Source organism: Nanorana parkeri, unplaced genomic scaffold (genome assembly GCF_000935625.1).
Source record: "Nanorana parkeri isolate BGI_ZX_2015 unplaced genomic scaffold, ASM93562v1 scaffold423, whole genome shotgun sequence".
Taxonomy (NCBI): domain Eukaryota; kingdom Metazoa; phylum Chordata; class Amphibia; order Anura; family Dicroglossidae; genus Nanorana; species Nanorana parkeri.
Window position 1 is genome coordinate 321,904 of NW_017306691.1, and position 16,018 is coordinate 337,921.

At 40.5% G+C, this 16,018-nt stretch overlaps 1 protein-coding gene across 5 annotated transcripts in view; it reads left to right on the forward strand.

Moving 5' to 3' along the window:
* Nucleotides 1–6,717: 6,717 nt before the first annotated feature.
* Nucleotides 6,718–16,018, forward strand: part of MLPH (melanophilin) — a 53,256-nt gene continuing 43,955 nt past the window's right edge. For all 5 annotated transcript variants that reach the window (XR_001941417.1, XM_018559940.1, XM_018559941.1 and 2 more), the window contains exons 1-2: nt 6,718–6,825; nt 15,591–15,741. Coding sequence is in view for 4 of the 5 variants with exons in the window: in XM_018559940.1 (XP_018415442.1) it covers nt 15,632–15,741 (110 nt within the window). In the remaining variant the exon portion in view is untranslated. The remainder of the gene's footprint in view (nt 6,826–15,590; nt 15,742–16,018) is intronic.

Sequence of the window (16,018 nt, forward strand, 5' to 3'; positions counted from 1 at the left end):
TAAATGGAAAATATTTCCCAGCTATGTTTTGGCTTCATATTGGCCTCCTACTCAGAAAGGAACATATGGTCATAGTTTATACAATGCAAGAGGCTTTCCTAGTATACAATAAAAATATACACATTACACTTACAGTACATGCTTATACACATTCTTGGAATCTACTGCAGTGAAAAAATGATTGGCTTGTTAAAGAAACTTTGGTGCTGACTGTGAGGCTAAAGAATTAAAATTACATCACCATACCATACCAGACTGGAAGTGACAGTTCACGACTTTCTTTATTATTATAACACAACTGAAAAAGTATTTGCTCCAATCCAAACAGCATACATATAAAATATATGAGGTGCTAGAGGGATGTGATCTTGTTAGCAGCTAATATTCTCAGTTAACCCTGTGATCACTAATATACATTATTACACACTTTTAGAAAATTTGCTGTAGTGACCCTGCCAAAGTTGTAGTGCCACTAAGACTACATTTATTGGGGAGCTAGGCTGTAGCAGCCTGAGCTATTAATATTATTGTTTTTAGCATTTGGCTTCCCCTAAACCTATGGCATTTGTTACTTTTGCTTGTTGATGGGGAGTATTCTCCAGCAAGTAGAACAATGACCAAGGAATTCTGTGTTTTTGACATGTGAGCTTGAAAAAAGCGGTATCCCATCGCACTCCTGACCGGATGGAAGCCCAGGGCGGGTGCGGCAGTGACAGCAGATGCCTCTGCAAAACACAAGTCCAAACAGAAAGTCACTTCAAAGCAATGCCAAGTCAGTCTTGATCAGCCAGTCAGTCAGATCAGTCAGCTGTAAAATGCTACACTATTTTTAGTCAATAAACAAGATTAATTTGACATTGCATTGGAGTGCGAGTGACTTACTGTTTGGATTTGACATGTGAACTGTCACGGAGGATCCAAAAGACCCTCAGAAGTGTGTTCTGAGAAGAAGCGACCACTAGGCTCTGGTGAATGTGTGGGTTGTTTCTTTTGCTGGCTCTGGGACACCACTGCTTGATCCTTGTGGTGGGAGAGCCTGGTGTCAGGAAGCTGTGTGACTAAGAGAGGTAATAGGAAACGATGTAGCAACTAGGCCCCATTCACACCAAATCCATTGCATTGCGTTACGCTCTGTTTTTCAACATATGGTAACGCAATGGCAGCGACAAATCAATTGGTGTGTATGGGACACTTCACAACGGTGCACTGCATTGCGATGCTGTCCAGTACGCTGAAAAAAGTCCAGCATGCTCTTTTTTTCAGTGCAACGCAATGCTGCAAAAACGCATGCTGATGTAGCAAAGCTTTAGGGAAGTACAGTATGTCCACTCTGGACATGTCACTTCACATAAAGCTTGACCAAAAAAGTAAAAAAAAGCCTAAAAATTGCAACGCAACAGATTGGATTGCACAGAAATCAGAAAGTACAACCGCAAGGCAATAGACCCTCCATTGCATTGCAATTACCTTGCGATTACAGTATGAATGGGGCCTCACTAGAGCCATCCTGTGCACTGCCTGTATAGAGAGCTGTGTGAAGAGCTGCTGTGCTTGATACGAATACTGATACTGAGATGTTAAGCCTTCAGCCACCTCCTGCAGTAGTCTGACCTTTTGCTGCATTACAAGTGGCATGGTTGTACCTGGCAGGCTGAACCTTCATTGATACTGGGCTCTGGATACCAAGAGGAAGTTTGGCCTTGGGTACCTCACATAGATATGAGCTGCTGGGCAAGGCTTGTGGAAAGTGTGGACAGGTCTTGACTACTACCAGACCTTGCAGCTATTGCCACTACTGCAGGGACACTTTACTGACAGAGTTACAACACAATATGCCTTCTAGTCTGCTGAGTGTTGACTGGACAGCCAGACACACCACAAAGGAGCTGGTGGCTACTGTTACAGTCGCTAATACCTCAGTGGGGAGTAACCAGCGTGTGCCTATGATACATCAACTGGGATATAAATTACTCAGGCCTCCTATGGCTGTGGTTGAGGCGAGAGAGTGAAGACTGAGAGGTCGAGAGAGATCTGGAGAGCTGCTCTACACCAGGGAGGATTCCTGCCATGGAGACTGATGAGCAACCTAGGGGTTCTTAGTGTCCCTAGCACCCTATGCCCTATGTCCAAGTAGAGATCCTGGGTGACTGTGAGTATGAACAACCTGCAGTGTCAGAAGGAAAAATAGCCTTGACACTAATTATTTAGAGAGACCATGGATATGCAGGGAGAGAGATAAGGAGGACTGGGAGTAAGCGGAGGTTCCCACCACTACTGCCCTGACACCTGCCCCTGAACCCACAGAGGCCTTGCCAATGACATTTTCTGCAGCCATGACTATCCCTGATTCAGTGCCATGCTCCTCCAAAGCTACACCAGAAGGGTAACATAGTAATCCTCAGAATGATTCACCCCCAATGGATTATAAACACAGACTACTGAGGTCTTTGTTAAGCAGTTACCTGATTCCTCTGTGCTGCCTGGGTGTGGGAACCCCTAAAGTGACCAAGCTAGCACACCTGCATAGAATTGTTAATAAGAGGGTAGCTCAAAAATATGCAGTACCTATATGTTCCAGAGGAGGGAGTGCCTAAACCCTACAGCTCTAAGGGACAGTGATCTATTTATGGAGACTCAACCACCTGTGGTTATGGTAGGGACATTTTCATGGACAGTCACCTTTTAAGACCCAGAAAGAGATTACCATCACCCCAGTAGACAAGAAAGGGGAGCCTGTCAAGCTGCCATACTCAAGATACTATTGGTAGACTGCTCAGGACTTTTTTTCCTGTTAGAGGTACCATTCTTATGTGATTTAATGCTGCTGCTAAGAATAGAAAGGCTGGCCCTTTGCTTGTTGTGCCAGTGGTAATAATGTGTTTATGAGGAAGAAGAATGTTGGCTTCTGTTTCTATGCAAGTGGTGTTACCATATATCCTTGGGTGACACATTCCCTTGGCTCCACAGAGAAAGGAAAATTACTTGTCCCCAGAGTCATCTTAAAATCTTTTTGATCTTGTGCTTTCTGTCCTGCAGCACCCACAATATGGAACTAACTGCCATCCATTGTCCGGGAAGCATCCTCTTTGGATGTTTTCAAAAGCAGACTGATTACACATCTATTCACCCAGGCTAATAGCAAAAACTGACAAATCTTTCTCCTCAAAGATCCCAAACACCAATCTGATTGGCACTTAAACTTCTCGGGGAGAAAATCACTATAGGTATATTATAATTATTATTATTATCAATTTTAGACTGCGACCTTATTGTTCATGGTTGCCAGTATTAACAACACATGTTTCCTGAGTACTACTACTCAGTAAACTACTGGCTTTGTTTCTTTTACTGGCAGTGGTAAGAAATGACAATGTGAACAGTTCCAACTAGTTGCAAAAAGGTCCTATTTTTGGACTCGGGGCTTCAAATTAGATTATATCTAGTTGTACTTAATCAGGATATGTTCTCTTCGCCGGAATGATCTCCATGATCACGCCATTGCATACACCTGATCTAAGTTAGTGTATAAAAGGACTTTGTGCTATGAGCTTATTAAGTCACGTGAAAAGCAAATTCCTGTTTACATAATTGCTCTGGGCATGATTGCATAATTAAAGTGTGAGTGGCTGATTGAACCTAAAGTAACACTAACCTCAGGAGTTAAATCCTAAAAATGCATTCAAGTACCTTAACTAATAACAATACTGTACCTTATTTGTGTATCACTCAGCTGTAGATCCTCAATGGTCCCCATGGTCCTTGTGTATGTTGTAAAGAAGCCCATGGCTCCAAGTTCGCTCCCTTGAAGGACTACAATCTCAATACAAATTAGTAAACTAAATGTGAGATTGTAGTCCATCATGGTAGTAAGCTAGCATGGAGCGGTGACTACTTTACAACACACACAAGGACCATGGAGAACAGAAGTAGCCACCCGCCAGAAGGAAGGGCAGTGTCAGCACAAATTCAGAGATGATTGGAGAATCTACAGGGTACAGTATTGTAAGGCACTTGAATGCATTTTAAGGATTTAACTTCTGACTTTAGCATCACTTTAACTGCCTCATTGAATAATTTGCTTGACAAGCTAATCAGAAAATCATGTCAGAGCTCCATCATTTACTACAAGGGTTTACTACAAATCATGTCAGAGCTCCATCATTTACTACAAGGGTCTGCCCTAAAGAGCCAATTTGTTGGTAGATCATTGGACCTTTTGATTTGTATTTAATTAATTAATCTTTTTGTTTGATTGTATTTCTGTTTTTCTTTCCATCTGCAGAGTTTTCTTTATTTTATTGGCTCATTGGCTGTGGAGAAGGAAAATAAAGGAGGGCATGCAAGGCAGCATGGGAAAATCCCCCAAGCATCAACAGGAACAGGAAATGGCACCAGAACAACAAAAAGCATTTCAATCCTTGTTTTGGCACCTCTGGCCACAACTATAAAAGAAAATATTTTTCAATAAAAATTAACTCTTAAATTCTATTTATCACAAAGCTGGAATAATGGAAAGGTAAAACACCACAATGCACTGTGGATATATAAGGGATATAAACCTCCTAAAATAATGCAAGTCTTGGAAAATTATGTTCTTTCTGCTGCTCTTGACGTTGTACCAGAACCAGCAAACACAGAAGTTAGGTGCTATTTTCCTATCAGAGGGCCCTGGCAATATTTTGTGGTTGCAGGGCACTTTGCTAAGAATCAGAAGGCTGTAGTATACAACATGGTACTGTATTGTATATATTTCAACCACTAGGTGGTAATGATGTGTCATATGTTGCATTTAAAGAGGCTGTCTCCAATACTCCAATACTGAGTCCAAGTGTTTTCTTTTTCTGAGTTGCCCAGCAGCAAGGTTCTCATTTGTGTATATATTCATTAGCTACCAAAAATGAATCCTCACAAGGTTATAATAAATTAACAATTTATCTTTCATGTTTAGGTTGCATGATGAAATGCCTGTAGATTGTATGGTTTAGTATTATGTAAGCAGAACAGGTAATATTGAAAGGTTAAGTCTCACATCAGATTAAAAGAACTTTCTTTTCTCTCACTAGAAAAAAAGAACTACAACTGCTAAAATCATGCCCACTATATGTACTGCTTAAAATCTCAAATAAATATGTGCTGTTACAGTTATTGTATAAAACATTACACAATGCATAGTCATGGTTAATATTTCTATTAATGTGAAGTGAGAATATATATAGTTAATTTCCTTAAGCATTACTAGCATATTGTCAGTGTAGCTGGTTAATATACTGCTATCTTCTGAAATTTTGGTTATAGCACCATCCTTTTCTGTGTTCCTCCCATTTTATGATGTATTTCCCTTTCTTCATCACATGTCGCTTTGTTTCATTTTTACATTTACATTTTTGTCATTTTAGACTGGGGTGCCTTGAGATTTTGCATACTTTTAAAAGCTACTGTGACTGGACAAAGGTTGAGAATCACTTTCTTAGACTCCCAGAAACCAAGGGAGAAGGGGCTGCAGGGACCAGTCTAGCAGCCCGGTGGGACCATGGATCAGGTGAGTATATCTTCTTTTATCCAATCCCTAGACCAAAACAAGCAGTTAACCCTTGCAGTGGGGGGGGGGGGTGCAGCCCCGCTGCAAGGGTTAACTTTGTTGATTCTACTTTGAAGTGTGATGATGGGGCTAATTTGAACTGTAAGGGCTTGTTCACACCAAATGCTGTGAGTTCCACAGCAGTAGCTGCTGCAACGCACAGCAATCCCACCTAGAACTTCACCCTTCGTTCTAGGACGGGATAGGACGTGGTGGTGCATTGAAGTCAATGGCACTTCAGCCATGCCTGCGTTCTGGTCCACCACTGCGAACGCAAGAAATAGAGCAAGCAGCATTTTTTTGCGTTCGCAGTGGAACGGAATGCAAACAATGTTTTGCCACGTGTCTGATCGCACTGCAGACGGGGGGGATGCGTTCCAGCCTCGTTCACACCATACTCAGTACGTTCCGGCCTGATTGTGGCCAGAACGCACTGGATCGCATTTTGGCCAGCTCAGTTTGTTGTGGGGCGGGAGGGGGAGTGGTGGTGCATTGAATGAATGGCACCGCAGCCAACCCCTCCGGCCGCAATGCAATTGGCCACATGGAAACGCAAGACACATCAATGCCACCCCCTCCCGCTCCTCAACAAACTGAGCCAGCCACAATACGATCCACTGCGTTCAGGCCACAATCAGGATGGTGTGAACGAGGCCTCCAGCAGCTACCGCTCTGGAACACACAGCAATTGGTGTGAACAAGCCCTATGTGATGTATTTGTTATTTATATAATTTAGCTGTGTAGCCTCTGTGGTAACATGTTTACAAATTACTGTTTCAAAAAAGTATTGCTAACCATAACTCTGATTCATTATCACCAGAAATATTTACATATCTACAATATAATGTTATTATGTGATTTTGTGAATAGGTCTTTTTTTCTAGTATTTTAATTTGGAATATGATAACTCTTTAAACAGACAATCATCAATTAGAAAATACTTGCAGAGAAAGACAATGTCTGCAGAAATACTGTATCTTGCATGTCATGTAACAATGAATGCTGTTCATTCTCCTTTTTGGCATGTTGAGAAACTATTGGTGCCCAAAGTTTGCCCAGCCCTGTGTTCATGTGATCAGTTCAGATGATTAGATGGCCCTGCAGCTGCCTCTTACTATGGGAGGTGACTGCAAAAGGCAAGCAGCATGTGACACAAAGAGAAGTTCCTGCCCTCCTTTACATTAACACACAATCTGCTTTAACTGAGAGTCCAATCCAGATATTCCTTGCTGCATCCAGTGAACAGGTAATTAAGACCCACGCTGAGAGATTGTACAGGTTTTCCTTCTTTTATATCTAACTCAAAGCTATCAGGTGCTCATATACGCTTCATGTAACTTACAGAATGCCTTACCTAGTGAAAGTGTGAAGTTTATTACTATGTCATTTTATGAAATGTATGTAAAATATCATTAGGATGCAAAGATGATGTGGAAAAGACTAAAGATGCATACATTGGAAAATATTCAACTACTGAAAGCAAAGTTTGTGTCCTGTTAGTGCAGCGGCTGTGATCTTAGAACAGAGATAGCTCAGCTTCACTGAGCTGTAAAGATGTGGTGTGAGAGTTAAAGTGTAATCCTATAGTATAACCAGCATTGTGTATATAGCATAATGTTGTACGATGTTCACCTCTAAGAACATTAAAATTATACCTCTTAGACTTAGAATGCAAAGTGTATTCAAACATATAATGTGCACACTACCATTGCAGGACTGCTTCAAAAGGCTATACCCACAGTGCCCAAAATCACGCTGGCACCAGTACATGATATGAGCTGATTGCAATTGTATGGTTGCGTGATACGTAAGCCTTGAGAAAGGGGCAAGACCCCTGAAAAAAATTGCCTTTAATTATACTTAAACTCTGCATAATATCTAAATGTAGGTTTAACTGTAAAACACCTGCAGTTATTCATGGTCTTTTTGTTTTAGAATTCTTTTCGGACACAAAATAATCAATATTAATCAATACTAATTAATAGAGTTATTCCTCCCATAACTGGCATTTCTGTTTAGTAGATGATTGAGAGCTTATCCGGCTCTACCTATACCTAAAATATCACGTTTGGGTAGACTAAAACTTTAACATTGACATTGTATGGCATGGTTGTGCAATAATATTGATACAGAAGGCTATTTAGATGACCCCTGCACAATGTTTTTTAGCCTTTTATATACTAATACATCATTTATTTGTTGAAAATCATATACTTATAGATACTTGCAGGCTTTTTTCTTTGCACACCTTATTTTTCTTTTCTTCCGCAGTCTTTTCACGGTGGCCATTTTCACCAAGGGCAGACGAATTCATCTCCCTTTACTTCCTGGGTCTCTGGCACTTGTGACTGGAACATGTGACAGTGCATATCATCTCAGGGGGAAAATGCCTTTCCCTGAGATCTTGCAAGATTTAGCAGGTTACAGATGAGATTTCTCAGAGAGGCCCTGGTGATGTAGCCTTCCCATGATGCATCTGTGAGGCCAGGGCTACATTACTAGTGCCCCACTCAACCAGGAAATGGAAAACAGTACTTTGTTTAACTAATGACTGTATAATGATTTCATGTCAGCATGCAGAGGGGATAAAGTTCCACTTTAAGAAATAATTTTGGATGCTAATGTAGTGCCTAAAAAAGTAGCACAATATCACAATAATGTATTTATTACTGGTATTTATATATCGCTGACAATTTACGCAACGCTTTGCCACTTTTTGAGATGTAGAAGATTCTTGTATTTGATTTGGAGCAGAGTGTGCGATGTTGAGCCAGCAGTTTTTTCTGTTTTTTAATAGGTTTTTAAACAATTTACTTGAATTCATACCTTAAAACACCAATTGCATCCATTTCTCACTGTAGGCTCTTTCTTGAAGCGTTGTAGCACTAATCATTGTCAGTCCTTTGAAACCACTTTAATTCATTAAGTATATCCAAAAGACTCAATTCATTAGTCAATAATGATCTCTACTTGTCCTAATGATTGTTTTTACAGCAATGAGAGAAAATCAGAACTTAAAATAACAAGCACATGGCTTAAAATAACAACCATTATGGCAAATAATTCAGCCAACCATCTGATGTAACTTTACTATACTTTTCTTTCTAGATATGTGCCGTATAGTTGGGATTGTTGATAGCAGTGTTTGGCGGGGAGGGGGTGTTTGTGGTAGAGAGAGCATACTGATTTAATACATAGTTCTGAAGTGTCTTCTTCATGGGCTCCACATTACATTATGGAGAGAACTAGTATTGTGAGTTGTCGACACGTGGCCAAATGTTTAATAGAGCAACTGGTAGTTGAGCACCCGAAAGCTGGTGTAAGAGACACAGTGGTTTAGTGGTTAGCACTTGTGCCTTGCAGCACTGGGGGTCCATGGTTAGTATCCTGGTCAGGACACTATCTGCAAGGAGTTTGCATGTTGTCCCTGTGCGTGCTCCGGTTACCTCCCACACTCCAAAAACATGCTGGAAGATTAATTGACTCCTGTCTTAATTGGCACTAGTATCTGTATGCAATAGGGACCTTAGGTTGTAAGCTCCTTGAGGGCAGGGGCTGTTGTGTATGAGCAGTATGTAAGGCGCTGCGTAAATTGTCACTGCTAAATAAATTCCTGTAATAAATGCCCAATTGAGTTTGGAAATTACAGAATGTTTTGCCTGGTAGAGCAACTTTGCAGTTTTAATTGCTCTTCCTCTTTTCTAGTATTTGTTTACTTTAGCCTGCTTTTTATAGATCAATATTTAGTTTATGTTAACACCAAAAGTTTAACAATATCTTTTAACTGTCATGTATGCTGAATATGACAAACTCATGGGCATTATAAAGGCAAACAAATCTTCATGGAATTTATATAAGTACACTATATTCCACAGCCATATACTGTTCCATATATATATAAAAGTATTAATATTCCTAGTTCAAAATCATGGACAGTGTGAGCAACACCATATTCAAGCATCACATGTTTTAGATGTGTAGTTGATTTTGTTTTACTTAAAGTAACACTAAACTCTAAACTCAGGAGTTAAATCTTACAAATGCATTCAAGTACATTAACTATTAACAAAAATGTATCTTATTTGTGTATCACTCGGCTGTAGATTTTCAAATCATCTCTGAATAGGTGCTGACACTGTCCTTCCTTCCGGCTACTTTTGTTCCCCATGGTCCCTGCATGTGTTTTTAAAGTAGTCACCGCTCCAAGTTCACTCCTGTGATGAACTACAATCTCATCACGGGAGTGAACTTGGAGCGGTGGCTACATTACAGCACACACAGGGACCATGGGGAACAAAAGTAGCCTCCCTCCAGGAAGCACAGTATCAGCACCAATTCAGAGATGTTTTGAGGGTCTACAGCTGAGTGATACACAAATAAGATACATTTTTGTTAATAGTTAAAGGAGAATTATGGGGGTGAGTGGAAAACACTCATCCCCATAATTCAAGCCAACCTGTGACACTGAAGCTGTCACAGGTTGGCTCTATTGATCGGGAAGTCAGCGAACACATACCACTGATCGTTGGCTTCCTGATCCTCTACCTGCAGAGAGCGGTGACTGTCAGTCACCACTTCCTGCAGGGATTCCCCCTCTCTGATCCCCCATCGCTGACTGGAGGGTTGGTAAGGGGAGGGGGCGGACACAGCTGGCTCTGCCTCTAGAGAGGAAATAGCCAACTATATACTGAGTTTTGGGTCACCGGAGGACATATGTTCTCCTGTGACCCTGAAGAGAACTATGGGCAAAAAAGGTAAGGCCATAGTTCTCTTTTAAGGTAATTGAATGCATTTTCTAGATTTAACTCCTGAGTTTAGTGTCACTTTAAATACAGTGCAGCAACTTTTGAAATGTGATTTATTTCCATTAGACACCTGATTCTTTATCAAGTGGTACTAGGCCTGAACTAACCAGTAAATGTAGCGATCAGATTTAGTTTACTCCTAAAAAAATAAAAGACATCAACTTTGTACAAATTGGCTAGTGGCACAACAGTTTGGAGACACAGCAGTTCTTTTTAGGACTACCTTTTTGTGTGTGCCATGATCAACTGTACCTGCTCTTAACTGCTGCCCACTTCCATTAGGTTAAAAAAAATGGGTTGAGGTTTAGTGTTTCAGGGTTTGTTTTTTTCACGGCAGGGAAGGGGGGGTATTTTAATTTTCAGCCTCCCCTTGCAGTTGTGTTTTAATTTTTTTTTTTTCAATTGTTGTTATAGTTTTTATTTTCCTTTACATCCCACGTATCCATATTCTCTTGCTTTCTGCTAGGCAAAAAAAAAATGAGTTGGGGGTTTAGTTTTTGGAGGATTATATTTTATTTTATTTTATTTTGGCTGGGTATATTTAAGTTAATAATTTTTTTGCTAGTGCATTCTTTTCTATCTTGGGGTGCGCAGCTTAAATGTTTTGCTGACACAGGCAAAATTTGCAGCATGACATTGTATACTTGTGTGCACGAAGCATGACATATTTATTCGCTATTGCCATAGCTGCCATTACATTTAGGCAATCCCATTTAAAAAGAAGGTCAAGCAGGCCTAAAATGAAGAGCAGAGGTTCTGCTCACGGAGGTAGTTGGGGGTGAGCAGGTTCTGTCTTAGAGTGGCCATTCCATACAACCTCAGCGCACGCCGGAAGTAGTTGAGAGCCTGACAGAGGTTGCTTTTTTTCCTCCTCCCAGGCACAGTGCTACCAGTTGTCTGCAACTGCAAAGAGAAGTTGGCAGCATTATTTGATGACACAATCACTGGCTTGCTGCAAGAGCATGACCTTGGTCATGCACAGGCATTTCTCCTTTCAGATTTTGAGGATGAAGATGATGGTGGGCCCAGAGAGAGGGGACATCAGGCAGGCACCAGTAAGTGGCAGTGATGTTCCAGCAACTGGAGACTACTGTAAAATTGGCTTCAGCGATTAGGAGGGGGGTAAATGAGTAAGTGGCACACTTGCATGGGGTGCCACTGACTTGAGAGAACAAAAGTTCTGAGGGAGAGGCAGGCTAGTGTGAGGGAGAATTTTGTCCATGGGCAGTGGCAGGAGAGCCTACAGAGGACTGAAAGGAGCATCTGCCCACAGGTACAGGACACTGCTTTCTACAGGGTAAGTCCACTGCTTTCTACAGGGTAAGTCCACAAAGATCTGCGGTGTAGGCCTTTTTTAACAAGTTGGCAGCCTCTGCCTGCAGCATATCAGCCGTGGTGAAAAAATCCATCCATTTGAGCACTACATGCACGAGGAAACACATGACACTGCACTATAGAGCTCAGTGGAAGCATAACCTCAATGAAACAAGGTGGTCGCAAAAGACCCGGATTCCTCCTCCTCCCCCTTTTACATAATTCTCCTGCTGCATTAGCCGCAACATCAGTGGCCTCTAGTGACAGGGAGGGGAAGTCTTTCAGATGAAAATTCAGCAGTCACTGTCAAAAGTTCCATACCCTACTAAAAGTGTATGTTTGTTCTTGTCTTTGTACATATTAGAGGGATTTCCTATTACTTCCTGTTCCCAATAGGGACTCAGATAGCAATACAAACCTGACAGAGGGTCTAAGCATTTCCCGCTCTATATGAAATAAAAATAAGAGTTTTGACTGGCATTAGGCTTTAAGGGTATATTGGTTCATTATACATATTCAAGACCGGAAAAGTTAATTTTATTTTGGTTTATAATTCTTTTTTTTTGTGTATGACTAAACTTTAGGGTGTTTTTCATTTATAAATGTGATTGGTTCCTGCTCCCAAAAATACCACACATTTTTGGATGCAAAACATTATGCAAATGCAGAACATTAATATTCTGTGCTCACTGTCAGTGGCCAGAGCACCCCTGATAGTCATTTTGCAATTTGGTTCTTTTTTTTTCCTTTAAGTGGAACCTTCTCTTCCTCCCCTTTGGTCAGTAGCATCATCCTTGACCTCTCCAGTATCAAGGGCATAGCAGGAATCAAAAGGACATCTTTGTTAAGCATGCAGTGATGTTGCAAGCAAAAAATCCCCACTGCCAACGTTGGCATTCAGAAAGTATACCCACATACAGTACAATTGTAATTCGAAGTATAAATTAGTAATTATTATTACACAATGTATGATTTGGCGCCTATAAGATTAAATGCAGATCAAGGCATTGTAAGTCAATAATGGGGAAAGATCGGCAACAGGGAGCCTACAGGCTCCTTTGCCCTCTCCTTTCCTTTTTTTAGCTCCGTTTCCAGATTTCTGGACCTCTTTAATTTCATGAGCACCAGCGTTCAGTAAAAACATGGGATGCACTGAAAATGCTGAGTGGGAGAAGGATGTGTTCAGGACCTGCCTCCTCCCTTACCAAGTTCCATAGAACAATTGTACTGGGCAATTAGCCATCATTTAGCTACCTGATAAAACAAACAGGACAGATGAATGAGTAAACACTGTGTTCCCTGAGGAAGAAATAGAGCAGGAGAATAATAGCCATGTAACTGAAAATCCTTTGCATGATACTGCTGCAAACTAATACAGTAAATTGTGGTTTTAGTTGTCAGGCAAAACTGAAAATAAAATCTCAGTATATCTACAGGAGGCACAGGTACAGTCAAGGTATAGCTGCACTGCAGCAAATACTCGCTACTGAAAATAGCATTGTTATCTGTTATCTGGTGGGCTTGATGTGCAGGCCAGGAAATTTCAAAATTCACATTTGAAAATCCTTTGTGTATTACAGAAAAATGAGCGTTGCAGCAAACAGAATCATACCGCCATCTTCTGAGATGGGAAAGAGGGACACCTTCCAGCACAATGTATTTAGGCAATGGACAAACCGCTACCATGTCCCCAGTTATACCGACCAAATAATTAAAAGATATGATAAAGTTTTTAGTACATAATAACATAAATGATAGTTACATAGAACCTTTTTGTAGATATCTGTACACCACACGAAAAAAGGGACAACTGAGGAGGTAAGAGGGACAGAGGGATTTGGTTCTGAATGAGGGATAGTTGGAAAGTATGCAGAATCATCTGACAAGCAGATACAGTTCCGCACAGACGCTCACTTGATAGTTTGCTGAATCTGGTTGCATAAGAATGAGTCAACTTTCTGTGCAAAGTTATAATGTTTCATTTAGTAAAATATTACCTGAGATTACATTCATGTTATCATGCACAGTAAGCTTCTTGAACAAGTCGTTCAAACACTATTATTAATCTTATTTTTATTAATTTTATTATTACCTGTAAACAGGATGGCCATGGTTATTTCATGGGTTTTACATTACAGGAACATTATGCATCCTTGGAAAAATACCGTACCTCCCAACTTTCTGAGACTGGGGGGACATTAGTAGTGACTCCCCCTGATTCTTACTCCCCCTCCCCACATCCCTACCACACCCACACCATGATTAATTTATACGGCAAAAATGATTGGTTAAACCCTAAATTGTCTTTTTTCGCCATAGCTTCTCCTTTTATACAAGCTTTTTAAAATAATATAGTGTTCAGTTGTGAAATAGTACACTTTTATAGAGCTCTATACATCAGACCAAAAAGAGGGACAACTGAGGAGGGAAGAAGGACAGATGGGTTTTATTCCAAAAGAGAGGCAGTCTGTCCAAATTAGGGACAGTCAGGAGGTGCGCATACACAACTATGTACACTACAATAACACCCTGTCTGATCAAAGCTCCACTTCCTCAACTACAGCCTAGATTGGACCTGGCCATGTGCTGGTAATGGTTGTAATCTTCCTGGGATGAGGAGTTTATCCCAGCTCACTGTAAATTTGCAGTGATGTATAATATGGCACCACTGGATGTTTGTGATTATACTTTAAGCAGTGGCAGCTGGGAGGGACATTGTAAAGTGTACTGCTTAACAGATGATTCCTCTGATCACATTTGCCTACGACCTACAGTATATGATAAGTAACCATGTTGTAGAATGAAAAAACTCACAACAGGGCGCAAAAACTTGTAGGGTAAGTGATTAAAACATTGGTGTTGGCAGATTGTATTAAAAGATGTTGTAGACTATTATGATCAATTCAAGACACAGACTTTGGCACAGATGGCACAGATAGCACGTGTTGGGGTGGCCTCTAACTAGACTGTTTACACTTGTAAATGCTCCTATTTCATTGTCATTTCTGTTTGCATTTATGGATTGCAAACAAAAAAATTGTAAGAACCATATTATCAGTAGTAAAACTGAGCTTTATGGCTATAAGGACATGTTGTGCTGTTTTCCCATAGGTATAAATAAGTAATACAAAGTCTTATCCTTTACTGTAATGTCTGAAAAAACACGTCAGTGGTAATCATATTGCCATGGTTCATCCCTTGTTGTTGCAAATGTTGTTCCATATACAGAGCCTCTGGGCAGAACACTAACAAAATAACATAGACAATGTAATCACATTTGAAGGGATTTAGCTACAGAGTGTGTGTGACAAGGATGGTATGTGATAGGCTATATACTTTTAATACGCATCACTTAAGATGACAATGAGTCTATTCACAGAAATTACATGAACTTGGCCACATGCTGTCTTCAGAAATCATCCCCCTGTGGTATGACCATCAGCTGACTAACTGAGCAGTTTCGGTCAAAAGTCAATCCAAACTTGAGTGGATTTAAAGTGACAGGCTCAGTAAATATTTGGGAAAAGCATACATATCTTGTTAACACCTAACCTTGGACGTGTGTGATACAACTACCCTCACCCCCATCCTCCCTTCCCTAGCATCTAACTGGCAATTATATGCATTCATAAGAAAAAAGCCTTTCAGCTAGACTTTATCAGTGTGCTCTGTGTCTATTCATTTCCTGTAGTTTCTTTTAACAGTAATTTTATCATTCCACATCTTCAGAAAAAGTCATGCGGGGATTATACAAACAATCTAGGTCAAGTTTTTCAGCTTTTTTTTTTTTTCATTTTTTCTTAAACTATGTTGTACATCAAGGAACATCTGTCCTTAGCAAACAAAGCAAACAAAGCTGTTCAGTCACATTTCCACTTTTCTTATACCACAGGGCTCCTGTTTCTGTCGTTGCTGACTTCATTGGCAATTGTCATGGGAAGGAAGCTGGACTTGTCCAAACTGAGCGATGAGGAGGCCAAGCATGTATGGGAGGTCGTCCAGAGAGACATGAGTTTGCGCAAGAAAGAGGAAGAGCGACTTGAGTGAGTAGACCACGAATAGAATAATATACAGATAAATGGAAAGGGGGGTTTTGCCTCTGGGAATAGCAATCTGATTCTATCTATAGAAAATCCAGATCAGGAGGAGTCACTACTTACTGATGAATAGATGAACATTTGGTGTAGGCTAAGTACTAAAGCTGACCTTGCAGTACAATGCAAGGTGTGCTTATTAGGTCTGGGCCCACTCCCTCGGTAAAAATGGATGCCTCATAGTACTGAAACATGTATCCGTAAAGAAAAACATTATAGTACACAC